This window comes from Varanus komodoensis, unplaced genomic scaffold, assembly GCF_004798865.1.
Source record: "Varanus komodoensis strain SLA01 unplaced genomic scaffold, ASM479886v1 scaffold3, whole genome shotgun sequence".
NCBI classification, from domain to species: Eukaryota; Metazoa; Chordata; class Lepidosauria; order Squamata; family Varanidae; genus Varanus; species Varanus komodoensis.
This window is the reverse complement of record NW_025335761.1, coordinates 2,989,840-3,017,732: the sequence shown is the minus strand read 5'-3', so window position 1 is coordinate 3,017,732 and position 27,893 is coordinate 2,989,840. Positions and strand designations below refer to the sequence as shown.

At 39.0% G+C, this 27,893-nt stretch overlaps 1 protein-coding gene across 2 annotated transcripts; it reads left to right on the top strand.

The window, feature by feature from the left end:
* The first annotated feature begins 1,307 nt into the window (after nucleotides 1-1,307).
* FBXO3 (F-box protein 3) lies at nucleotides 1,308-27,068 on the top strand. Of its 2 annotated transcripts, none has more exons than XM_044435878.1 (11): nucleotides 1,308-1,627; nucleotides 6,389-6,478; nucleotides 9,447-9,610; nucleotides 13,323-13,437; nucleotides 13,611-13,815; nucleotides 17,611-17,656; nucleotides 19,808-19,892; nucleotides 22,566-22,688; nucleotides 23,753-23,868; nucleotides 24,243-24,433; nucleotides 26,298-27,068. In XM_044435878.1, the coding sequence occupies exons 1-11, from the start codon at nucleotides 1,521-1,523 to the stop codon at nucleotides 26,421-26,423; spliced, it is 1,368 nt and encodes a 455-aa protein (XP_044291813.1). In that variant the 5' UTR covers nucleotides 1,308-1,520; the 3' UTR covers nucleotides 26,424-27,068. The 2 variants fall into 2 exon arrangements, with proteins under 2 accessions (XP_044291813.1, XP_044291814.1); XM_044435879.1 differs by lacking the exon at nucleotides 1,308-1,627 and adding an exon at nucleotides 1,666-4,584.
* Nucleotides 27,069-27,893: the final 825 nt, after the last annotated feature.

Below are 27,893 nucleotides of genomic sequence, written 5' to 3'. Positions count from 1 at the left end.
AGGACTGTTTGACCTCATGTAACAATGCTGTGGCAATGTATATATTGTACACCTAACAGGTTACCAAATACATCAAGGAACTTCACAGGAGAATTCTTAGCTGCAAACCTAAATTAATTTGGGACTTAGTTCTGTTGAACTTACAACTGACTTTTTCACTTAGCATGTTCAAGTAGAAAAAGCTGGAGTTATGGCTTATCACAAATCTATACTTCATAGCTTATCTATTAAGAGAAGTGGGGGTTGAAACCTGTCCAAATATCCAGATTTTATCAGAAAGGATAGACATGTATTTTAATAACATACTTAAGGACATTCTTTCCATTCTTATCTTATATATTCTATGGCTAAGTCCAGATATGAAAAACAGCTTTGAACTGAACCCAGACTGTGAGACCACTTCATAAGTATTTACCAGGAGTAGGTGCCACTGAACTTACTAAGACTTCCTTCTGAATAGAAATCTATAGTACTGCACTAACAATCCAGATTAGGTAGGAAAAACAAAAGTTGGCAACACTACTTGATGGCTGCCTTGTTCTTACTGAAACCACTTCTTTACAGCCATGAGATTAACTGACATGTTTACTATTAGAGGTTGCAATCCTATTCTTGTTTAGGGAGAACGCTGGCAGATGTAGGACTATGCAGAAGTTTGTGCCTAAAACAGGAACGCAGCACTATTTCAGTAACGTACACAAGAACTGTCATCCACCGAAAGCCTCATCTTTGCAGATAAACTAATTTTTTGTTATCTGCCTTTCTGGGAGAATGAGTGTTCCCTAGATAAGGGATTTATCCGTCCATTGCACATTTACTGAATCCATTCCCAAAACAGCTGAGTTTGTATTGCAGGCGTTGAACTGCTGAATTCCTGGGCGAATCTCACACATGCTGGAAACCCGAATCTTCAGACCCAAATTAAATGCAGCAAATTGAAAAGCTGCACCCGTTGAATTTCTGCCAGTTGTGCAAGCGGTAAACAACATCCGAATCGGTGCCAGGATAAACACGCTTATAAGCTGTCCATACAGGTCTCAAACTACAAAGAATCGTGCTAGGGGAAAAAAGTGACCATCCACATAATCCCTTGTCGTGAAGAATTAGGAGTGAAAAGGACTCGAAATTAATCCCAGCTGATATCATTATATTTACTTTCAAGTGATGGGTCGGGCGAGACTTCGCGACTAACATCAACAAAAACTGGCAAGAGGACCACCCTACGAGAAGGTCGACGTCAGAGCCATATCTTAACTCCTGCGCTTCCTTCAGGCAGTTTTGCCCTTCAGAGGCGAACCGGGCCCCTTTCGTGGTGGGGTCGCCGCCACTTCCCTCTGGGCCTCTCTCTTCTTGCCGGGGGCGCTTTCGCGACAACCCCAACGCGAGGTGGGGGGCGAGACTCTCCGGAGGGACAGATAGCAGGCCCCGACGGACCCGGCCTCGGCACAGCCCAACCCGAGCTAAGCAGGGAGGAGCCTCCGAGCCGGAGCGGCGGGCCGACCGACCAGGCAGGCGTCAAGATGGCGGCGTCCGTAGAGCTGGACTCGCAGCCCCTCAACCTGGAGCTGCTGCCCACCGACCCGCTGCTGTTCATCCTCAGCTTCCTGGATTACAGGGATCTCATGAGGTGGGGGTGTCCTGGCGCGCGATGTGGGACGCCTCCGGGAAGTGGCGTGGCTCCGTGGCCGGCTGGATGGCTCTGCGCTGCTTTCCCTTCCCTTCCCTTGCCGGGGCTGCTTATTTATCCCCGAGCCGCACTTGGCAGCGCCAGCCACGGGGGGAAAGAAGGGTGGGCGTATCGCCTCGGGGACGGCGAGGCGGGCGTGGGCGGCGGGGCGTTTCAACCTCTGCCATCACAAATGAGGGGACAACAAGGGCTGCTTGTGCAGGAGGGATCTCGTATCTGGGGGAAGGCTCTTCAAGAGGGGTTCATGTTTTGCGTGGGGCTCTCAGGCGTTCATGGGGGAAATGGGGGTAAAAGGCGTTGCGTGGCTATGGCAGCTGAGGAAATGACCCTGTCTGCGAGAAAGCAGCCCCCCTTTTTTCCGCATTAGCATTTGTTGGGCTGGGCAGGACAAGGCCGGGCGGCACTGCACTGCACTGCACAAGGGACGCTTCTGCCATGACAGGCACGGGTCCCAAGAGCCTGAGAGAACCCGTCAAGCTGCTCCTGTATCGACGGACAGGTTTCTTTCATCGCGGCCTAGCTGCGTCAACAGGTGCTTGCCCCACGCAAGTCCTAGTGAGACCATACGGAGGGGCCTTTAAAATCATCTTACTGGAGGAGAGAGCGCGTCGAATTGGTCGGATTTTCCGTGGGGGGACAGTTCCCATCTTCTCCCAGGAGCGAGCGAGTGTGCGTGCAAAGCGGAATAGGGCCCCGCAAAAAGTAGCAGGGGGTCTGCGTTGTTCAGTGGGAGGGCTTTTTAAGCCTTGTCACCTTTTGCACACTCGACTGGCTCCTTCGGAATTGTTTTGCCACAAGCAGTAAAAAAATACATGGATCTATGTACCCTTTTCCTTCTGGAAAATCAACCGGGGAAAGGGTTTTCTGCAAATTTCGCGCGGGGGGGGGGTTAACTCCTCCCCTTGCCTACTCATAGCCTTTCTGAGGTTGTTTCTTATTTGAAAAAAAAAGAAAAAAAAATTACGGGCATCTCCTGGGTAATGTTTATTTTGAACATTCCCTGCAAGTGTTTAGATGGGGCCAGCAGTGGCAAGAGTGGTTTAAAGTAGGACCTATTTGTGGGCAAAGGATTAGTTGGGAGTTCACATGTGATCAAGATAATGCGCGAAAAGTTTTAGAAAGTTGCTGCTTTATGTTCATTGCAAATTCACTTCAAGATTGTACTTATGATTGTCTGTGTCAAAGCATTAATGAGAGATGGATATGGTGCAAAGAATAGATGCCCCCCTGTGTAAATTTCCTTAGATTATGCAGATATTATTCAAAATGTTATTTTCTCGCCTTTGAGTATCTCTTTATATCAGTAGAACCATTTCTGACTTTACATCAGCAGGGCTATTTATCTGCCACTTTATACTGCACAGCTTTGTATACTGTTACAACATATGGTTGTGATGGCTTTGCCCATTTACCCTTTACCAAATGGTTGTCTTCTGTTCAAATCTGATGGGTAGCAAGATGGATCCAGGAAGAATTCAGAAGCTGGTCCCTGTTTACAAGGAGACCCTTTGGGTATACAAGAAAATAATGGATTGTTGAGATGGGAAAAGTGTCTTCTCTGATAAGTAAAACAGCAAAATATCTTTGACTAAGCATGCACAGTTAGATGATTTTCTAAGGTAAACCATAGCATACATAGGTGTAAACTGATGGAACACAACTTTTGAAAATGGGCTATAATGGCTTGTAAAAGCAAAAACATGATAGGGTAGGGAGTAAACTGAATGGAATTTAAAACAAAGCAACTATTTATTTCAGCAAACTATGCAAGCCATATGTTAAGGTTAGTTTTTTACAAAATTTCCTAAAAATGATACAGACTTCTAAAGTGGAAAAGAAGAGAATATTATTTGAAAAATAGAGTTTGACAGTGCAGAAAGGGCACATATAGAGAAAGGAAGATTATGAAATAGACAAAAGTAATGTTTGAAAGGAAATCCGGACAGGTGTTCTGTAGAACAGCCTTCTCCAACCTTGTGCCATCCAGAAACGTTTGGACTGCAACACCTAGAATTTCCAGTTAAGGGCCCTGTTGGATGCGAATTCTGGGAGATGTGGTCCAAGTGCCTCTGAAGGCCACCAGGTAGGGGGATGGTGCTGTAGAAAATATACAGAAAAGTGAAAGAAAAAATAAGACTTTAAGATGTAAAGACAAGGAAAATGCTTTGAACAGTCTGAAGAGAAAATATAACTATAGAATAGAGAAAATGCTATATAAACTGCATTGATTATAGCTCTGCTATTAACAACAGCAATAAGAGAATTTTCTGTAAAAGTTCCTAAATCGTTAAAAGTTTACCATAAGAACAAAAAATGAAATATGGAGAAATAGAGAACATTAAAATTTAATTTCAGTTATATCCTTTATATATGTACTTGAAAGTAAGCCTACATGTTCAATGGTGGTTAATTCCAAACATATGTGAATAGGAATGCAGTGATGATGCACAGGCATAACCATACTCAGCCAATTCTATTACCATCGATACTATTTGCTTCAGACTTCAGTCTAAATGCACTTCAGCTAGCATGCTTACAGCACAAACAGGTTCATGTTAAACAGAAGCAGTTTCCAGTGTGTTCAGTGGGCCTTATGTACTAATAAGTGCATTTAATATTGCATCTTTTATTGTCAAGTTTTTTAATAGGATGCTTAGGTGTGATAACTCAACATTTGCACTAAAGCACAATTGGTTAGGCATGTAAAACTCCTGATAGAATTTAGCTGTGAATAGAAGTCAGTAGGCACATGACTAAGTAGCAAATAACATTTTGTGGAGAAGACTGCTATAAGGAAGAAGCTCCTGGAGCCCACAAAATGCATTTCTGATCATATCTACAGATAAATGGTTCAGAGAAGTGAGAGAAACACCAAAGAAACTGTTCAGAAGTTGAAGGTAATAAAGATGATGAATTAAATCTATCAGGGTTGAGATGCCAGCAATACATAATCTGGTAGAGAACCAATTACCCCTTACCCAAAATCTGTTCCAGAGGGTTAGGGAACCATCTATAGTAGGCTTTGGGTTTACAGGGAGGATTTAGGAGAGAGACAAAGTTCCAAAAATAGGTTCTGCTCATATAATATTTGATTTATCTCAATCAAGATAAAATATGGGTGTGTTCAAAATTAAATGTAGAAAGTATTATTAAATTAGAGCTTTGACAAAAAAATAGTTGAAAATCCAGATAATAGTAGGGGAAAGTAAAATTACTATAGCAGAAGATAAAAAACACCGGTAAGAACAGAAGCTGAAGTAATCCATTTAAATTAGGAAACAGTACAATTCTAAGCATGTTTATTCATAATAGTATTTTCAGCAAGCATAAAACATGGATGAAATGGAGAATGTGCACTTGAAAAAATATGTACCAAAGTAGATGTCAAGAAAAGTTGATTAAATACAATAATAGAAACTATATGGATGATAGAAACAGAACATTGGACACTCAGTGGAAGGTTATGGGCAGCCAGATTGGATGATACCCTAGCATGTTATTAAAATTAGAAGAAAACTAAAATGTGTTTATTAAACTTTAGGTGGCAGTTGTAACAAAAAAGCCCTTCTCATTATGAAAATCAAATAAATCTTGAACAAAAAGATCTTAAATATTTTTGCAGAACCAGAACTTGTCTCTAGAAGCTGCAGTACCCAAAAAAGTATAATGGACCATTGTGGGAAACACCCTCCTTGCTTGCTGTAACTTATGCAAAAAACGAAACAAAAAACCCACCCTTTACTATTCCCACAATATCATAGAAGATGTTGCAATAGTTCATGACAGGTAGGAGTGCAGCAAAATGGAAACAAAATGAAATCTTACCAAAGATAATGTGTATTTCAATCGGCCTGCAACCATTTTCAAGAAAGGTCAGATAATGGGACTATATCTCAAGACAGCTGGGTACTGAATTATGTATCCTTACCTGATAATTTATTGATGTATACAATATTGCATTCTTATGAATGGTAAAAGAGGAGGGGAGGTATGCTGAGCTTGTCTTGTCTGTTGCACCATTGGTGGTCTTAGCCAGAGCTCCTCTAAACTTTCACTTGTGGTTTTAGCATTGTTCCTAATGCTAATTGTCCCTGGACATGGATGCAGTCTGATACTGTGGAGGGTAATAATGTCCAGACATAATGAAAAATATAATCTGTTGCTAGTTATGTCTATGCAAATTGCCATTCATTACTTCTGAGTGTTAATGGAAACTACACAAACTAATGTGATAAATGATTTGGAATAAACTAATGGGTGAATGTAGGAGTCTCCCCACAAAAAAATGTTCAAAACAATAAGGATTTTTATCTCTGCATTTGTAGGCTTATAAACAAGAAGAATGAACAAGAATGTAAATATGCTATGCAATAATTCCAATATTACAAATAAGAAGCAATACCAAACACATCTCAACCAAATAGGTTTCCTTCAGTGGTTTAGTATTTAAAATACACAGTGTTCCATACACACACACCATGTACAATAATCCAATGCTTTCACTCACAATTAGTTATTAGATAAAAGTAGGGTATGTGTTTGTTTAGATGAATTAGTAGTCAGGATCTTTGTAAAACAATTTATTGGAACAACTTTCTAAAACAAAATTATTTAGCTTTATTGTTCATGGTTCTAATGTAATAAGTAATATACTGTTTTATTCTGATTGATACACAAATTAAATTGACATTGTATTTACAGCTGCTGTTACGTAAGTCGTAGATTAAATCAGCTTTCAAGTCATGATCCACTGTGGCGGAGGCACTGTAAGAAATACTGGCTTTTATCTGAGTAAGTATAGATGACTAAAGTATAGACGTTTGATTGACTAAAGTGGTTCCAACTCTTAGGATGGTCATGTGTTTTATTTTGCAGAGGACAGTTCTCGATTTGAAGGACTGTCCTGCCGAAGTCTAGTTTATCAATTGCCATAAGAAACAAGAGCAGGCAGTTTCAAAATGCCCGTATCAGTTGGCACATAGCAAGCAGAGACTGATTACCTGGTCACAATCTTCATCACTATGTTGGAATGTATTGTAATTCTTTTAAAAATTATAATAGTTATAATTTTTCATCTGCATAATGCTAATTTAATGGACACTGATGTCCTGTTTTGTCCCCTTGTTGGTCAAACATTTCCTTCCTAGCCTGGGTAACCTGTGTGCCTGGTAAATGTACATTTCTTGGATTATTTTTTTTAAAGCTTGAAACCACTCAAAGCTCACCCAGACATCAGCTCAACACAGTACCATTTGTTTTTCCCGATAAGATACTAGCATTACTGATAAGATAAAGACTTTAATTAGTACAGCACAGTTTTACTTAGGGTGTTTCCAGATGGAGGCCCTTCTGTTCTGATTTTATATTTTTTTCTTCTAGATGGGCATTTGTACCCATTTAGAGAGAGCACACTGCTAGGAACTCAGCTGATTTGCGAAAGGTCATAGGATTTCTTGTATTCTTGCTTCTCACTTCCCCTCCCCATCCACTGCAACATCCCCTTTTCCTTCCCTCCAGGTCATTTTCATGATCTCGGGAAGGAGCTGGCATGGTCCTTTCTCCTGGGGCTGCCAGAGGGCAGATGATTGGAACTCCGGGTCCTCCTGCTGATATCATAGCAGTGTATGTGGACTCATGAGGTGAATCTGACCATTCTGTGGTTTCTGGAACTCTTTTCCAGGGACATAGGATTTTTCTTTAAGAGCAATCCAATTCAGTAGGTCTTTTGAATGGGGACCTGACATCTCATATACATTCAGTAAGCTGAATGATGTAACAAACTAATTTAGGTTGAATCCTCAATGTTTGCAAGTTTTTGGAATCTTAGCAAATTTGAAACATCAAATTTTGGCCTTTTCTATGCTCTAAACACTCAGCTAGAAAATAGCTTGATTAGAAACATAGTTTATAATGATCCTTTTGTTGTTGTTGTTGTTCTCGATGTTCCGCCCATTTGAGCTTTGAAAGGCTAATTTAGTACTCTGGGTAGTCTAACCACATGACAAGCCCTGATCAACTTAATCCAACAGAATGTCTCAACAGCAACCGCATTTCTATGCTGCCCATTAACAGTAAGTTAGCAGGGTCTCCAAGCAGCCCATAATATAAGCCAGTATGCAATGCTAGGCTAACCTTAAGCTTAGTCACATAGCTTTTTGGTCTGTAGCTGCCATAATAATTGCCAGCTCATACTAACTTTCAGATTTGTTTCTTTGGGTTGAGCCAGATGTTTTGCCTTTGTCCTTGTCATGCTGAATTCTGCCTGGAACTGCGCCTTATTGCAGTAACCCAAAATGTTGCCACAGGCGTAAGGTTGCATGCCAAACTTTTGGCATGTGACAGGTATACCACACTTGCACCCAATGCAAAAAATGAGATGCTGTAGCTTGGATGGGAAATTCAGAATAATTGTGGCTTAGTTTGACACACAATCATTTTACAGGCACGTATAATCATTTTATAGGAAAATTCACACATCCTACTTTTTTCTGGCTAAGCCCACATTTCTGCTGACTAAGCATTCTTCATTCATATCTGTGTCAGATTTCATTGTCATACATAATTAGCAAACCATCAGGTAACTTTCTCTCTTGTAAAACCATGTCCTTCTGTTGTTTCTTAATAATTGTGCTAATGATGTTTACACTTTTTTGTACAAATTATTGAATGGGAATTGTATTTATAAGGGAATAGCACAGCTAATATTAAATACTAAAGTCTGTTTGATTTATTGTAACCTTCAACTTGCATTAAAAAAACAACACATGTATTTAGGATAAGTTTCTTTTATTTGTACCTCAAGCTGATGTCTTGTACAATTTGAGATATAAAGTCTCCCATAATCTGTGCATTTTTTCATAATGATGAAGTGTGCTTAATAGTGAAGCACCTATCAGCTATTATCATCAGGCAGACATCAGGAGTTTAGAGTTTCTAGTAGTTTTCTTCTGTCTGTGGACTGTTTTATTCTGTCTCCTACCAAATGAAAGATAAATATTTAGATACCTTCTTTTTTATTTTGAATTTTTTAATCTTAACATAAACAGGTATACAAAAAAGAAAATGAGACAGAACAAACAAAAATGAATAAAGCAAGCTAAAATGAACAAAGTTGCCACAGGAATTTTTAAAAAATACAATCTATACATTTAGATATCTCCTTGAGCACATCTGAATCCTTCCCAGAGACTGAGAGAGCTTAGAATTCTTTTTATCCTTGGCCGCTCCCTCTGCACCGGAATGTCCCAGTAACAGTTTCCTTCCTCTGAGGAAGCCATTGTAGAAATTACTGCTGTGTCAGGGAAGATGCAGGGGAAAGACGGAGGAGCCAGCCACAAGGACAAAAAAGGAAGAGCCAGCCATACAGAACACCCTGCATGGTTGTAGATTGGGTTATAAATTCAGAGGTGGTGGGGGGAGGTTCCTTTGAACAATTCTGTAGCTCATGGGATACTGTCTCCAGATTACAAGAGTGCTCCCTAATAGTGCAGTCCTACACACATCTACCCAGAAATATAATTGTGTTCAGTGGTGCTCACTCCTAAGTAAAAACATACCAAGTTGCAGCCTAAGTGGTGGTGGAAGTATAGATGTTGCTTAAATACAGTTGGATCTACCTTTATTTTAGGAAACTATGAAGTAGAATTTCCACTCAAAAGTGCAAATCAATGAATTTGGGGAAAATTTAGACAAAGAACTGTATATATACATACCATATACTTGTTTACTACTTTAAAATGATATGTGTGTATCTTTCTAGTGCTGAGAAATCTCAGAGAAATAAGAACTGGAAGGCGATCTTTATAGATATGTATGCTGACTTAGGAAGGTATATTCATTATTATCCAACACTAAAAAAAGCCTGGGATGATTTGGAAAACTATTTGTTGCAACGCTGTCCTCGGATGATTAGTTCATTAAAAGGTATTGTTTATCTGTTTGCCAGTTTGAACCACTATTTCTATATTTCTTAATATATTTTAAGTTACCTGTGCCATTTTATATATAAGAGCTCAAAAGAGATTACTCTAAATTAGTTGAATATTGCAGCAACAAAAATTACTCAATGTAATTAATATTGCATGTTTTATTCTTTCATTTCTGTGTTTCTTTTTATTTGCTGACTGCATTTCTGTCCTTTTTAGCCTTTTTGATTTGGCAGAACTATCTAAAAAGAAAAACCGTTAAACTTTTGGACTTTGATTGCATTTTATTTTATTTGTATTTTTTTAAATCTTTATGTAAAATCTATGTATGATTCTTCATTAGCAAATCACAGGACTGTGTACAGGATTTATTCATTTTATAGCAAAATGCTGTGCATCTTGAGAGTATGGACAGACACTTCCTGCAGTCTCCTTAGAATGCTTGTCAGTATTCACACAGCAACCAGCATATATGGTGCCTGGATTTGTTTTTCCATTAAACCTTTCCCATTAACCCTATCATTTATTCAGAAATTGAGGGAAAGCTACACATGATAGGGTAATACCAAAAGTGCTAATAATATTGTAGTAGCCTAAGCAGATCACTGGCACAACATTAAGCACTTGCTAGGCAAAGCTATGGTTTTCCCAGTTGCAATGTATGGCTGTGAAAGCTGGACCATAAGGAAAGCTAAGCGTCAAAGGATTGAGGCCTTTGAATTGTGGTGCTGGAGGAGACTCCTGCGAGTCCCTTGGACTGCAAGGAGATCCAACCGGTCAGTCCTAGAGGAGATCAACCCTGACTGCTCTTTAGAAGGCCAGATCCTGAAGATGAAACTCAAATACTTTGGCCACCTAATGAGAAGAAAGGACTCCCTGGAGAAGAGTCTAATGCTGGGAACAATAGATGGCAAAAGAAGAAGGGGACAGCAGAGGATGAGGTGGCTAGATGGAGTCACTGAGGCAGTCGGTGTGAGCTTAGGTGGACATCGGGGGATGGTGGAGGACAGGAAGGCCTGGAGGAATGTTGTCCGTAGGGTCGCAATGGGTCGGACACGACTTCGCGACTAACAACAACAACAACAAGGCAAAGCAGTGATTTACTGCTAAATGTTGTGCTAGTGTTGCTTTGCACTAGTGAAGTGTCATTAGCATTGCTACTGTGACAGCACTGGAAACGAATGTTTGTAAATGGCTGCATTTCAGTGTGACCTATATTGTCGTCCTCTGTTTTTCTTTCAGTAAGGATTTATGGCTTTATTTCCAGCTTTAGTATTTGTGCTAGTTACTTCATTGTGGGTAGATACCACTCCACTCTGCATTCCATGTTTTTAAATGTTTATTTCTGATTTTTCACAAAAACAAAAGTACTTCAATTGTAGGGTCAAATTTTAGAAAGGATGTGCAGGGCAACTAGGGATGGCTAATTGAAATGACCCACCTTTAGAACCCATGAACTGTTCCAAGTCTAGACAACACAACCCACTGTGAGTGAGTCTCAACAGCCAACAAATCTCTTGACAAGAGAAGCCAAAACCACTCTTGACAAGCAGCTGTCACATGAGCACTGCTGGCAGCTGCCTCCATAGTATTCAAGTTGTACTTGAGGGCTGCCATTAGAAGCTTCCACTCCCCCGCAGCATGATGCAGTCAGCTTTAGAATAAACTGTCCAAGCTGCCAGCAAAGGTACTGGGATCTGATCCTCCTTGCCTAGAGGTTGTGTGCCCGCTTGGTGAGAAGGAGCGGACACCCCTGCCTGCAGGTCAAGAGTGGACCGCTTAAGCTGCATGTGGGAGTCTGCTCCACCACATTGCTTTGTGCTTGGGGCTCTGACACAGAGCAGGTGGGGCATTGCTGCCCATTTCACAAGAGATTTCCCCTTGATTATCAGGCAGGAAGTGGGAATCTGTGGCTCTGCCCCAAGAATGGAGCAGTCCCACAGAGAAGATCTGACACCCTCATCTCCTTGCATCTGCTGCCCAAAGAAGTCTACCTATTGGCTATCTGTTCCTTAGCACTGCCCCGGGATCCAGAAGGTTCCTTGGCAGCAAGAAGTGGGGGTGCCCAATCAGCTGCCCTATCTTTCCCATTGCACTTCTGAGTATAAGTCTTATATGCTCCATGAAAACAAAGAAATAAAATTTTTAGCATTTTCTTCTTTTTCCAATTGTGCAAAGAGGGTTCATGCCCTGAAGCAAAGTGGGGTCCTCTTCCTGCTTCAGCTGATGCAACATGTAACTGCAAGGGGGAAAGAGATGACCCCCTGCATGTTGACCTAGCTGAGGCTAGAAGTGGATCAGGGCAGGAACCCTGTTTGTGCTACAGCACTCTCTTGAAGCCAGGGCATGCAAAAATTGGCTCACAATCACAACTGTTAGAGAGAGGAGACTCATTCCTCCCGGTAGTGTCCCCTGGGATACCACCTGGAGGAACAAGGAGGGTGGAGCAAAGTACCCACAATCTGTCCAGCTTGTTGTGGACACATCACAAAACTGCTAGTTCATCCACCCTGGTTTATTATCAGGGTGGGCTGTCATGTTGTGTAAACTCTGTTTTTTTTTCTCCCCTCCCCTCCCCCACCACAGTTCAGATTTTTAAAGAGTATAACAGTTAATTATAAAGTAGTTATTTAAAACAGCATGTGCATGCCAGTGCAGCAAGGAAGTGCTGAGTTAATGTTGTTAAAACATTGGGTCCAGTCCTCCTTCAGTCCTACCCGCTCAGTCCTACCCCCTTTTCCTCAGAGGTAGCTTTTCAAATACCACCATCCCCCCACTCAGAGGAATAGATAATATATTTCCTTTTTCCTAGATTCTGTTTTGTGGGTAAAAAAACTCCAAACATACACATTTAACTCTCATTTCCTTGCTAGAAAAGAAGTATTTTTATAACAAAACAAATCTATATAATCATAAGAGGTATCTTACCTTCATTTTCCAATATACAGTTGAGGTTTTTGTTTCTCTTTACCTTTTCAGACAGGCAGACAAAGGATTTATGTTAACTGCCTTGTGGATCTAGCACTTCAGAAAAACTGTCTGCTAAACTGGGGAGAATTATCACTGTTGGAGATACATAACACTTTAGGTTTTGTTACATTAAGGCTGCAACCCGATAATATGCTTCTGAATAGGCATTTATAGGTTTGTGTTGTAAAAATATTCAATTTGTATCTCATGAGTTTTTGAAAATGTTTTCTTCTAGGTGATGCTGATGGTTTACTTTTGGGGGCAGGGAGAAAGGATGGATATTTTTGTTTAAATTAGTGCCAGATAGGACCTGACAACATTATTTCAGTGGATCTAGCCCACAAATGATTAAGGTAGCCTTCCATGTTTAAAGATTTTGCTGTTGCTCATAGTAAATCAGGTTGTTATTTCTCTAGTTTGGTTTAAAAAGAAGGCTACTTACTCAGGGATGCATAAATCTTAAGGGGTATGTTTGAGAAGTAAAGGTTTATTTGCCCATTCAAATGTTATGTTTTTTGTGCACTGTTTCTTATCTAAGCATTAATATCCACTTCAGAACAAGTAAAGTGTGAAGAAACCCTGAAAAGGATATGATTGTAAACTCAGTTTTCAAACCTGATGTCTGAAATGGGGCTTACTCAAGAGTTTAGATTAGAATTGGGTCTTAAATAATTCAACGTATCATTGTTTACATGATTTGAAGATATATGCTAAAACATGTAGTTTTTGAATGCTTACAGAAAGTGTTCGAGAGGAAGATCTGGATGCTGTGGAAGCACAAATCGGTTGCAAACTCCCTGATGACTATCGATGTTCATTTCGGATCCATAATGGCCAGAAGCTAGTAGTTCCAGGGTAAGAAGTTAAATTAAATGTAATTACGGTTGAGTAGTCAACTGCTTACGTATGGGTTGAAATATTTGAAATTTATCTGTTATTGACCATGTAACTTTTCTTACACATTTTAAATTAAGAAATCTTTCTTTTCTTTCTTTCTTTCTTTTTTGTTTTGCTTTGTTGGTACAAAGGTTGATGGGAAGTATGGCACTTTCCAATCACTATCGCTCTGAGGATTTGTTGGACATTGACACGGCAGCTGATGGTTTTCAGCAGCGGCTAGGACTGAAACAATGCCTCCCCCTAACCTTTTGCATTCACACTGGAGTGAGTCAGTACATGGCTCTGGAGAGCGTGGAGGGTCGCAATAACTATGAGATCTTCTACCAATGTCCAGTAAGAAAGACTTGTAAATAGATCCTTTAGACAACATTAATGCTGCTCACCTGCTTCAGTAGATGAAATTGATGCAGTATATGGTAGGCACAACTGGATTTTGTGTGTAGAATCTTTAAAGTCAGCTGTCTTTCATCCGTGAGTCCTTTTCCATCAATGGCAAAAGGTCACAGGAATGTTCAGGTGTTCTAAATGACAAAGGAGAAGGGGTAAGCATGCAGTAGTAGCAGCTATAACTGCTCTGAAAGAAGTGGAAAGCTAATTGATTAAACTATGGGAAGAAATTCTCATACAGCAGGATCTATAGTCAAGAGATATCACTGGTAGAAAGGTGGGGGTGCTAGTGCAGTCTGCAAATGGAAAGTAGGGAAGCAAGATCTTACATGTTGGTTAGAAACAGGCTGCCAAAAAATTTACTTTTGGGTCTCTGATACTTAATGATATAATTTTGGATTTTCCCTGACTGATCATTAAACATTTCCAAGAATGTAAGTCGTAAAGTTATATACCCAATTATTTCTTTGGTTGCTGTCATGGTAATCAGTCTTTGGGCTGTAGAACTTCTGCTGACTACCCTCATATAGAAACGTCTGTCCATTCCCTTGCTTACACAGTGCCTATGTTTGCACATCATTCTAAGCCACCCTGCATACAAGCATGGTGGGTTGTTTGTTTTCTGAATAAGCCATAGTTATAACCCAGTTGCATAACTGTGCTTGCAATTATTTGCAATAATTATCATTATTATCAATCTTTCCTTACTGTCTGATCTATGTAGTCTTTCCTGGTTAATTCCTTGTCTGTTTCAGTTCTCAAAGATCCTAAAAAATTGTGCACCTGTGTTTGTAATTTTACATTGTTGCTGTTGTTAGTCTCTCAATTCCATTGTCTTTTTCATTTGTCAAAGGGAACACTGAAGTGCAGTTAAAAGAAATTAACAAGGTGAGGATGCATATAAATGAATTTGTACTCAACTGAAGTGCAGTTAAAAGAGATTAACAAGGTGAGGATGCATATAAATTAATTTGTACTCAATTGCCAAGGAGCAATTGCTAAGTTGTCAATTGAAAGACACTGGTGGGGTGGGGGAGTGGTAAAATAGGTGCATCAGAAGGGGAGGCAATATGTAACCCTAAGGAATGTAACTCTCTCAAATTTAACTGGGAACTGACAGCTCCCAGTACCTTCTATCTTTTCAACAGTTACCTGAGTCTCCAGCTTCTTCAGAAAGGTAGACGGCACTGAGAAGCTTCAGTTCAGCAGTTAAAATTGAGAGGGCTCCATTGCTAAGGAGGAGGTATTATCATCATTCCCATGCTCTTTTGATGCATCTTCTTTTGCAGCTCCTGGCTCCTTTATTGAAGCTTTTCAATTGACAGCATTGCAGTTGGCCCCTGACAACTGTGCACCATTTAGCCTATATGCAGTCTTGCCTTGTCAGTTTCCTTCCTTGTAACTAATTCTTCTTTGTCATTCTCTTTTACCACTCAATAGACAAGGAAAGTGAACAGGGAAGATATTCATAAGAACATGCACATGAGATCATTGCATAAATCAATAACACAATTGCACAATTTTCTGGGAGCTCTGCATGGCTTATTTGTAGAGTACTTATTACTGTACATCTAGTGGTTTCCTGACAGAAATATACACAAGTTAATATGCATGGAAGTACATGGAAAAGAAACTTATGCAGCTACAGTAAAAGAGCAGTTATTGCGGGTATGCAGATTGCTAGATCTTCAATTGGCACACAATTTTTGTGTACATCCAAGCCACTACATGTGTATATATTTCCATGTCCAAAATTTTGTACAAATATTTCCAACTTTAAAAAACCTTTGCATGTGGTATAATGAAATAGAAAACATGGGGTGCCATTACCTGCATCTACCCTCCATGGATCCCCATTCCCTCTGTCCCATTTGGCCACCTTCTCTGGGTTGTTTCTTTTAGGACTATCAGTGAATCACAAGTAAGCACAACATGTTGAAAAGGAGTAATCAAAAGGGAATGAAGCCAATACCTCTCATGTTGGGAGTAGCTGGAGATGTGGGGCTGTGGTGAAAAGGTGGAGAGCACTGAGAAGTGTCAGCTGTACGCATAAAATTGAAGGGTTACTTCACTAGGGAATTATATCCCACTGCTCCCACCACCACCCTTTAATACACTCACTTTGGGTGCTTTTTCACCTTTACCTGTGCTTTTCAGTTGATAGCTCGACAATTGATCCCTGGCAACTGTTCAAAAACTGAGCTATATGCAATCTATTCTGTCAGTTCACTACCTACTCTGCTTTGCCGCTCCCTGTGACAGCTGAAACAAACAAGGAAATTTACTGTGCAAGACTGAACATACTTGACAAAAGACCTACAAAAATGATAATTAAAAAATTACAAACACATTTGTGCAATTTTCTGAGCTAAAAAAAAAAAGAAATTAAAAAAGGGTGATGAAGCAGTGACAGTAGCTCTGAAGTGCCTCTTGAGTCTCAGTACAGAGGCTGCCACTGGTGATGGCAAGATTGCAAAGAACAGCAGGGGGGTTGCAGTTTTTGCCAAGCCATTCACTAGTCGATCCCTGCAGCCCAAGATGAAATTGAAATCCTGGGTTTGGACAGCATGACAACCTACTGTGAATCAAATAAGCCATCTGTTTCAGGGCTTATTGCCAAAAAAGAAGCCACCATGTGTCTTCAGGAAGCAGTCGAAATTCAGACACCACAACAACCTACTGTGACTAGCTCCCCACAGTAGGTTGTCATGATGCAGAAACCCAACATTCAGCAGTGTTATTCAGAGTGAGTTTGGAAATACCATAGCATTTTTTTAATTGGCAATAATATACAACTCTGCCTTGGCTGTTAGATCGCAAGGTTGTTTTTACATTCCTTCAGGTTGTTCTTACAGTCCTGTGAAACAACAATCTTAGATGATGAATGTGTTAGTACATCTTGTTAATTTAAATACTTGAGTCTGCGGTCAAGTTATATGTCCAGTAGAAAACTTCTAAATTATGCATTCATTTAGCCTTGCAGATATATCTATGCTACTAGCCTGTTTTCCCTTGTGTCCTGATATTTAGATCCCTTGAGGTATTGTTGCGGGGGATCTCTTCCAGTTTGCAAAACAATTTCTGTTAGCCTGGAAACCACGCTTCCATTTCCCAAACATATTTTGGTTCAACCTCTTCCATCTGTGAAATATCAAGGCCTTAGTTCTCCTCCATTTGGGAATTAACTAATTAAATCCTTAAAATGAGTCTAAAGCTGGCTGTAACAATACAGTTCAGAGGTAAATCTTCAATTAAGTTTTCAGAGTACTGTGTGGTTATTGTTAATTGTTATTTTCTTGACATCATCAATTTAACAAAATGAAATGTGGGGTGCTTCCAGGAAAGGGTTTTATTTCTGTCTATTTTACAGAGTTTTACAGAGTTCAGACATCATTGTCTTCCAGTCATAATCTTTCTTTTTCTACCACATCTTTCATATTTTTTCTGTTCTTTACTTTCAACCTTGCACATTGCCATGTGACGGTTAGTTCTAGACTCCCTGTCTGGAAGCACCTTACATTTTCAAATTTGTGTTTATCTACCAAATATTTACATACCTGAGCTGGGAATGCACATTGACTTATGTAAATGACCCCTGTAATTCTGCTGTTTTGTTTCTAATGAGGAAAAACATTATTAAAATTATCCTGGAAAATCTCAATAGATATTTTTAGTGCAAATGATACCTTGTGAAAATCAAACTTTTTAGAATTCAAGTAACTTTATCTTTTTTGTTTAAAGGATCAAATGGCCCGTAATCCTTCTGCAATTGATATGTTCATTACAGGTAAAAATATTTTGGAACTTGAATGGGAAACATTTCAAAGAAGCCAAGTTGAATTGCAGTATTACTGTTAGAACTTGTCCACTGGTGCAAGTTCCTTAAAGATGTGGTATTTGTTTATAGTAGATTTCTCACCCACTAGAGGGCAAACTATACCTTAAATTGCAGCCAAATAGACAAGTGCTCTGAAGGCACCAGCTGCTTTGTAAGGTGGGGCTGTGGGTGGTTAAAAGCAGAGAAGAAAAGTGGAAGCACATGGTGCTTAACCATTACTATGCCAGCCCACTTCCCTTGAAGCCCCTAGTGGGTCCGTGGTACTGCTGAACTAGAAGCAGCTGTGGGGAAATTGGGACAAGATATGTTCCCTTCTCTGCTTCGAAATAGCACAGTCTGAAGGGGAGGAAAAGAAACAGTTAAGTCTTCATTGCAAGTGGTTGCATTGTTTCTTAAGTTATACTGCAACATAGAGAGTAAATACAGGTCTGTCACTTTTCCACTGTGAAGAGGTAGACACCTTGCAGGGAAAAGGTAGCAGGAGAAAGATGCTATCTTCCTCTCCCCTCCCCATGTACTTTGATGAAGGAAATTAGAATTAAATACATTTTAATTGAAAGTTCTGTTTCACAAATTAGAGGTACTAGAGAAATATATGAAATGCCACACTAACATGATCCTTGGAAGGGAGGATGTTTTTAACTGAGTCCTGCACGGAGCAGGAGGTTATACCCAATGCCCTTCTGGCCCCTTCCAGCTCTACTTTCTATGATTCTGTACTAGGGGCAGGGAATAGTCTTCCATCAGTCCACTGGGTCTGAGCATTTTCTATTTAGATTTCTGGCTTGAAAGAGTACCTCCACATAGAAAATTCATATTAAAAAGAAGTTTGCATATTAGGAATAAAAAGCAGTTCAAGGAATCACTTCATTTAATATGGCTGGTTTCTAAACACAAAGTTGCAGGTTAGGAGATTGGGGTGCTGGCAGGCAGATGGGAGAGATCAGAACTGGAGGGGCCAATAAAGGAAATTTTACTCATTTCTCCTATACCCTATGCCACTGATGAAGACTGACTCCCTTAAATCTTCTGTTTGCTTTGTGAGGAAGGCAGCTGTGTTTATTTTGCTTTTTTGAAAATTCACTAAATGCAGTTAGTATAACATATAGTTTGGCTCTCCTTGGTTTTGAGTGAGATAAAACTCAGTGGAAATAAAGGAAACATGTTGGGGCCCACAACTGGGGCTGGCAGGTAAGGAAAATCAATGGAGAAATTTGTTCCCTCACCATAGCTTTGTTGTTACATGCAAACCAAGCCACAGTATATAAGCAGCATGCTAATGCACACATGCCATTCCGTTGTGTGAGTGGGTAAAACTTTCCAGGAAATGATGGCTTATTATGACATCTGAACCAGTCAGTGTAGTTGTTCCCAATTAAGCCAGAGTTTGTAAGCAAATGATACACCAAAGGAAAAAGGAAAGCAGGAGCACACAAGTTATGTGTCCCAGCTCTGTGCTTCTTCACATTTGGCCAGGATACACTGGAAATATTTGCTTGTTGCTGTCTGTGAATATGACCTGTGTCTTCCAGAGTGTACAACAGGGTAGGAAACCCATAGCCCTCCAAATGTTACTGGTCTCCAACTCCCATCAGCTCCAACCATCTACATGGGATGATGTACTTTGTAATCCCACAAGCATCCAGAAGGCCACAGGCTCCCCAAGCCTCCCTTGTAGTATCCTGGAGAGGCTGGGAGAGATTACACTTTCATTCCACAACTCAGGATGTGACAAGCTGTTGGGCTCAAGGAGAGCAGTTTCCATACAAACCCACACTAGATTCTGTTACATGTTCATGATGCTCAGTTCTTGCAGTGTTCTGTAGCTCCTCGAGCATGTTCTGTCCTTTCCAAGCCACTGGGGATTTTTACTGAATTTGCAAACGAATATTTTTGCAGATTTTACAGATTACACAGAAGCCCCTGCTTTGTGCTGACCCCTTTTTACATGCCCACTGATAGCAAATGGTATGCTTATTGGATGTGATAATAATCTTTTTTTGCCTACTGTGCTAGATCCGACTTCTCAAATAGCATTTCAAATCAATGACTGACCTTTTATCTTTTCTTGTAACATCTTTCTCCCTCTTTGATATTTAGGTAGTTCCTATTTGGAATGGTTCACCACCTACGTAAACAATGTAGTAACAGGTGGCTTTCCCATCATCAGAGACCAGATTTTCAGGTATTATGCCGTAGTCTACAGTACCTGATCTATAATTTCTTATTAGGACTAAGGGAAATAATCTTAAATGTGTAAAGCAAATTTAAAGTGTAACAGGCATGGACATGAGAGTGAGTTAATAAAACAAAATTTATTTGCACTACATTCTGCAGAAACAAACCAGGAAAGTCTAAAAGGTATTTGCAATTGAAGAATTGTTTCTCCTGTTGAGAAGAGGAATGTATGCATTTAAACAGTAGTAGCTCTTTATTAAAAGAACCTTGATCCCAAAATTCTTTCTCCTGCTTCAGGAAATGAATAAAGCACCATCAGCTACAAGGGATAGATGTAGAAAACAAATTGTTAGCAAAAGAAAGCAGACTGTTAGAGCAAGCACCCCCCTCATGAAGAGGTTCCCAGTGCTTGAAACATGGTATTCTTTACAAAGTGAAGTGTACCTTCGGCACTTACCCGTTATGTCTTGGGGTATAGCTAAAGGAATGAGCCTCCAGGAAAATAATCTGGAAAACTATTTTTTTCTGAAAACTTGAATTTTTCCAACAGAAAACTGGAAAAATCTAGGAAAAAACTAAAATATTTTCTGGAATGAATAAAATGATTATTAAGACAAATGATTTTTAAGATTCTTCTTTATGATCTCGGTGCATCACACACATGGGCTCTGCGCCCATGCATGGAGCTCATTTTGGAAGATGCCAAAGCTGATTAATTAGTATTCAGCAGGAGTTCAACCCCTGGGCACACCCAGTATGCAGGTAGGTGCTCTCACCTCAATTCTTCTTCAGCCACCATTGGAGTGAACAACTTTCAGGGCTTGGAGAGAATTAGGAAAGGGGATGTATGTTGCCCATGCATGAGTTGTTTGTGGTCTGCTGCAGACCTAGATAATGTTGCCATATTTATGAGCAGAGCATGCAGGAACTCCAGTAGTTTATTGCTGCTTGCCTTTTTAATTTTTTTTACAAAATTTGAAGATTCATTTCCCATTCATCCTGCTTCTACAGTAAAAACTCAAATATATCTGCTCAAATTACATAGGATGTAGCTGTTTGCAGCTCTGTTCACAAATTTTGTACAAAACTTGAGTATGCAATCTTATGTATACTAGAAGTAGTTCTTATTTCTGGGGAAACATAACATAGGAGGTCTCACTAAACTATATAAATACAACCAATAGTGCACTTTCATATGCAGACTAAATGATTAATCAAGCATTTTATATGGCTAAAGCAATAAAATTTGAATTTCTTAAAGAAGTACTTATATTTAAAGTATTCTTAAAGTTCTTGTTTTTCCAAAGGAAAAAATGGAGAACTACAACTTCCCTTCTCGGTGTCAAAATTTTTGAAATGCTTACATGTCTAGGTGCTACAACCTTCAATTGTAACATTTTTTTTCAATTTGTCACTACAAATATTGAATAAAATTGCATCAAAGAAAGCAAGAATATCTATGGCCACTTTCCCTCTTCTTAAAAACCAGCTTGGATATACGGAATATATCCCCATACTGAATTCCCATACTTAAGTCCACAAGTGGAATGTGAGGCTCTCTCGTGCTTTGGAAATAGTCATCAGTGTGCTTGTATAAAAGCCTCTGGTGTTCCTAAAAGGGTTTTTTAATGCTTTCAGTGATTTTTGTGCTTAAATTATGAAATTTTAAATGATTTCATTGGACATGCTAGTAAAATTCCTCAAGCAACACGTATTATTAAAGTACTGTTGCAAATGCATAAGTAACCAAAACTGGGCTTATAAATACATTAAACATTGAGAAATTAGTTCAATATGCAAATCGCATTTTATTTATGTCTTTTTTCTGGTAAGGAACCTCAGGCAGTTTACAAAATCCTTCCCCTCTCCATCTTATCCTCAGTACATGTGAGGTAGGTTAGACTTGAGAATCCATGACTGGCCCAAGGTCACCTGTGAGCTTCATGGCCAAGTGGGGACCAGAACCAAGATCTCCTGAGTCCCACACTTAGCCATTATTGTACATAGCTAGCATAGATAGTCAGCGCTTAATAGTCATAATTTTCTTCCCCTTGAATCATATCCCAGCAGTTGTAATTCACACAATTTCCCCTAACAGTTCATTTGCATATGTCCAAAAATGAGAATCATTTACAACTTAATCAAAGGATATTAACATGGTGTGGTTATGGCAGTTACTGTCATATTCAGTCTGCTGAATACACAGGTAAATAAAAGGTAATACTGTGATCCTATACAAGACAGTGGCACATAATACAAACCAAACTGTGCTAGCAGTTTGGCTAGCTGGATGAGATCCATAGAAACAGAGATTGCTGATTGTTTCAGAATTTAAGTGACATTTGTATTGTGCTGTCTATTTGTTGGTTTATTAGAATAAACTACTGTGTTCCTAATTTGTAATTTGTAGTGCAGTCAGTATGAGGAAATACCTATTACAACACTTTATGGTTAGTATTCGTGTATTTGAGACATGCATAAGCTTTGATAACCAAGTATGGAGACTGATCTGAATACAACAATATATAGCAGAAAGGATAGATGTATTTTATAGCAGTGTTTATACAGATTTTAGTTTGAATTATGTAATATATTCATTGAAATGTAAAATACTGACTTTTAGTATGTTTTTCAATATTTATTGCTTAAAACTTTTTTTTATTTCTTTCTCATTTGCTAGATATGTTCATGATAAGGATTGTGTAGCAACGACAGGAGATATTACTGTCTCCGTCTCTACATCTTTTCTACCTGAATTAAGTTCTGTACATCCACCTCACTATTTCTTCACTTACAGAATCAGGTAGGAACAATAAACTAACATTTTTTAATATCATCAATATATGAGCATCAAGCTCTGAAAAGTTGCTTGATCACTTGTTGGAAACTATTTAAAATATAAGCTCACCTTCTCTTTCCTATGTAATAAGTGCACACCAGTTGCACAGGTTTCATGATCCTAACCCTTAGTGTAGTATTTCTTGCTTTGGGTAATTGACTTTTCATTGCAGTCAGATTGGCATATCTTGCTTGTTTCATAGCAGAAAGCATGACTTTTTTGCCAATGCTATTGAGTTTTTTGTCTTTTGTAGTATAATAATCACATACATTCATCAGTGCCTGCCATATCTGAAAGATATGGCAACTTCCTGGCTATCAACTTTTTAAAGCACACCTAAAAGTGTATTTAGATGCGTTCTAGAAGCTGAGCACTTCTTCACTGTACATTACAGGCATCAGGAATGTTGTGTATTATATACAAAAAGTGGTATACACGAAGTACCTGCGATTTCATTTTTCCATTTCTTTTATACGACGTGTTCCCTGTACTCTCCTTCTGTCACTGCAGTGCACATATAGGGTGGCTTTTGAAGTAGAAAACAAGAGTACTGGTATCTTTCACAAGTGTTAAAATTCTGGATAACATGTTTAGGGTACAAGGTTATGGAGGTAAGCCTAAGTCCCCAGACTTAGGCTTGTGCTTATCCTCCCTGTTATTTTAGCTACAGGTGTCTCAAATGGGGAGGAAAGGAGGCTGGAATGGCTTCAGGATACCTGGTAGGCTCCAGCATCCTTCCCCTACCCAAAACACCCCCTTAGCCCCTGTTCGAGGTTGCTTTACAGATCTCGGAAAACTGCTAGTACAGTATTTTCTCTGCTGGCTGTAAGGGGAGGGGGATTGGAGCATCAGTCTGTTGTGCTGAGGTCCTAGTGCTGTCTCTGCCTGTGAAGCTGAGAGTCTGAGCCATCCTCAGACAGTGTCTAAGGGCCATTGGATCATTCCCTTAGAACCCTAATGCTTGTGTTGATGCTTTTCTGTATATGTGGCATATCATTAAAATGAGTGCTTTGTGGGGGTTTTTATAGAATTGAGATGTCCAAAGATGCACTTCCAGAGAAGGCTTGTCAGTTAGACAGTCGGTACTGGAGAATAACCAATGCCAAAGGTGATGTAGAAGAGGTTCAGGGTCCTGGAGTAGTAGGTAAGGATTATTTTTAAAAGGTGTTGACCATTTGGGGGAATTATTTTGGATTAAGATGTTTAGATTGTATGAAATACTAAATTACTTGTTTAAAGTGTACTTCAACTGACTAAAGAAAAAAGTAGTTTTGGGGTGCTATTCTAGAACTTGCTGCCAATCTGAATGGGCCCCCCACATTGATTTCTGATGAAAATGCTCTTCTTTTACTATTTTCATCTTTAGGGGCAAATACCATCTGAGGGGGGCATTTTTTGGCAGGAAACTAGTCAGGATAGCATTAAAAATGTCCTGCTTAATGTAAATTGTAGTTTGGCTGTAACTGAAGCATATTTGGTTCTAAAAGCAGGTGTCCTTGGCTTGCTTTGTTTCTGCAGGAGAATTTCCAATAATCAGTCCTGGTCGAGTTTATGAATATACTAGCTGTACCACATTTGCCACTACTTCTGGATATATGGAAGGTTACTATACATTCCATTGTCTCTACTACAAAGACAAGTTTTTTAATGTCACCATTCCTAGATTTCATATGGTTTGCCCAACATTCAAGGTATCTACTGCACGCATGGTAAGTTGAAACACTTGTTTTTGGGCTGTAACTTTAATATTGGATTTACAGAAAATGATTTAATAATGATCGTATGCTTTGCGTACAAACTGCATCTTTTAAAAGGTGTGAGTAGTCTTGCATATTTCAAAATGTGTGCAATTGTGTCCCAAAGACAATCTCTGCTGCCTTTAAACTGTACTGACTGTAAAGCTGTGGTTGCTAGAGACATCTGCCACCTAGTGACTAAAGATGGTGTTACCCGCTTAAAATAGGTGGACACGTTTAAATGTTTTAAAATACAAATAATTCTAATGTGCTTGCCAAGTTACCCTTAGTATGCATGCCAAGTTTTAAGCATCTAAATTGCATATTCCTTGGACAATAGTGGGAATGGAAAGACACCTTTATTGTAGATGCAGGATAAATGGTAGGGGTGGGAAATAGCTATTTCAGATAATCTGTAAGACTATGGAATTTATTTTAAAAGTAGGGAATAGAATTGAAAAAGGGAAAGGGCCAAATATGAAGTCTAAATAAAAACAAATCTGTTAACCTTATATCGTGTCAGTATGTGTAACTGTAGTGCTTTGCATATGGTGAGTGGCTGTATTTAGCTATGTGGTAACATATTTTTGGATAGATGCAATGTTTGATGTTTTTAATGGCTGCAGTGCATTTGTGATCTGTTGACCTGCTTTTTCTGTTCAATGTATTCTAGATGAAAAAGTTGCTTGTTAGAGTCACGCTTGATGTGCCTTGTTATGAAAATTGGTTGACATGGTTTGGCACAAGTTATATGGGAACAGGCTTCATGTGGGGTTTAGAAACATTCTAGGGAAGTAATGAAGGCTCAGGGATTTTTTATCGGACCTATAATGTTTGAGTAGTCAACTCCTTAATAAACACATACATTTTAAAATGAACCTTCCACAAAGCCTTGGACTGCTCTTCTTTAAAAGTTATAAATAAAGCATCAACCTGAATACTTCAAACCCTGTCCTGTTAGCAAGTCACTGGGAGAACAATTCTGATTTCTCTCTGTTTCCTGTCTTTAAAATAGTAATTGCCTGTTTGTTTAACAGACATTGCCTGTTTAAAGAGTTGTTACTTAAAGACTGTAGAATATTTCACATAATGAGAGAAATCACTTTCAGTACATTCTTCAATAGTTTTGTATACTATTGTTTGTTCAGAATGTCTGTTAAAGAACCAGAGATACATCCCAGTAAAGTCTGGTTTACGATATACAAGAGTAATACTGCATGCTTTCAAATAAGGCTTTTAGCACACCACCACCCTATTCCATACACTGATTTTTACAGGAAGGCCAGGTGACTGATCAAGTTTGTGGATGTCAGATGATTCTGTCCTGGTGAAACCCAATTGTAAGAGTCCATAGGAGGGTTGTTTCTTCTTCCAGCACACCATGCCACCCTGATTCAGAAGACACAAGAAGCTGTGCTTGGGCAGCAGTTTCACACCTGGCACATCCTGGGATTTAACTGTATCACTGTGTTTGATCATGTGAACTTGCTCATTTCTTTTGCTTCTAACACCATTTTCTATCAGTGCTTTTGTCTTTTTCTTACTGCAGAAAATCCCTTAAAGATAGCTAGGCACAGTGCCTTGTAACTGGTAGCAATAGGAGCCCTCTCTAAGTACCCTTTATTTCAAATGGCTATAGTGTGAATTCAGTCAGGTCCAGACATGGTGTTGAATAACCATCTAGACCAATCAGCCAGCCAAATCCAGCTCTATAAATGTCACTCCAAGTAACATGAGATGGAGCTGGTAACATAAGCATAATCAAATTTAGTTGGGTTGTTTTACAATGAAACTTTGGCTAAAAGATGAGTTTAAAAGCTTCTGTTTTTACATTTAGGAAACCAACCATAATGAATGTGCAATGGATGAGGATGAAGATTCAACAGACACTGATGAATATGAAGATAGGCGCAGAATTCTAGACATTCCTGCTCCTTCTGGACGCTGCCCACGCCAGACCTGATCAAACTTTCAAAAAACTTTTCTGGGTTATGTGGGGCAATGACATATTAAATGAATATTAAACAGTAACTTGGCAGTGGAACAGCTAGCATGAATGCTGGTTCTGGCTTGAATCTGATCAGATAGACAGGGTTTTGTCTTGCATTTGTTTTTGGAGGGAAGTAAGAATACAATATTGTGGTGAGCTTTATTCTTTCTAACAGCTTAACAGTTGGGGGTGTGGTAAGTCACTGTATATTTTAAATTTAAAACCAGAATGGTGCTTTTGTTTCCTTTTTCTAAATAAAGCAGTATTAGTTGGCAACAAAATGACAAAAATAGGCATGCCATTTTCACAATGATTTTGTACTGTTATCCGTCTTTGCCATAAGTGAAGTATAATTCTGTCTAATCATTGGGATGAATTGGGTATTCTTTTACCAGAAAATGCTGAAATATTTGAAAGGAAGGTTACATTTTTAGTCCTGCATTCAGTCTCTGATCTTATATAGGCCTTTCTGGGTGTGAGATAAGCATCCTGCCTACTGCATTTTGCCATTTATAAACCCGAATATAAATATGTAAATAGCTTTATTTCCAAGTTCAATTTAGCTATTGTGATAAGTGATTAGTATTCTAAGTATAAATCATGTTTTTTTCAACACTATGTGCATTTCTCTAATTGTCTGACTAAAAATTGAGACATAACTTGAAACCAGTCATACTTGGAATATTGGCATTGATGGGGGTGTGTATATACAGCCAAGAGTATTGGGAATGTGGCATTATACAATAATTGTATGGTTTTTATATAGTGGAATAAGATATTGCTAAGAGAAGTAAATCCGTTAAGTTTAGGCTTTGAAGAAAATACAGAATATATTTTGCTTGCACTGCTAAGCAGCAGCAGCAGAAGTAAAATCTGAGGGTCTGTTCTGATGAAGACAAATAAAATTGAGGATTGGTTGACATTTGGGTAGGCATAGGCCAGCTTTTCTAGTAAACTAGAAAGTAAATCCTATGAACAATAGTGTGGCCCAGCTATTCCTTAGTGTGTTATGACTCCATTGAATGATTTGTTACTTAGTTCACAAAAGGAAGTGAACTAAGTCTATTGGATAACTGTTCTGATTAAAGGTATATTTATAGCAAGTTGTTAGTGTCAGTTGAAGTAATTAGTATTCGCAGTTTTAACAACCAACCTTAATATACTTTTTTTTAAAGTAGTGAGTTATGATAAATTAAACAAACAGTTCTTAATTTATTTACAGTGCAAACCTATACATATCTACTCCAAGTCTCTGACTTCAGTCAGTGGGAGCTCATGGCCACTAGGAATGGTAGTGCAGAGGGAAGAGAAGCAACATAATAATAAATTCAGATATATTTTAAATGGGGACCTTCCCTCTAATCCCAAGCAAAGATGCAGTATCATATGAAACAAGGCTGCTTAAATAAAATAGAACAAGTCAGGTAAATGCTTTTCTTCTTG

Coding starts and splice junctions, on each gene's coding strand:
- FBXO3 (XM_044435878.1), top strand. CDS start 1,521: ATGGCGGCGTCCGTAGAGCTGGACTCGCAGCCCCTCAACCTGGAGCTG. Junction 13,816..17,610: donor AGATCTTCTACCAATGTCCA/GTAAGAAAGACT, acceptor TTTTGTTTAAAG/GATCAAATGGCCCGTAATCC. Junction 17,657..19,807: donor AATTGATATGTTCATTACAG/GTAAAAATATTT, acceptor TTTGATATTTAG/GTAGTTCCTATTTGGAATGG.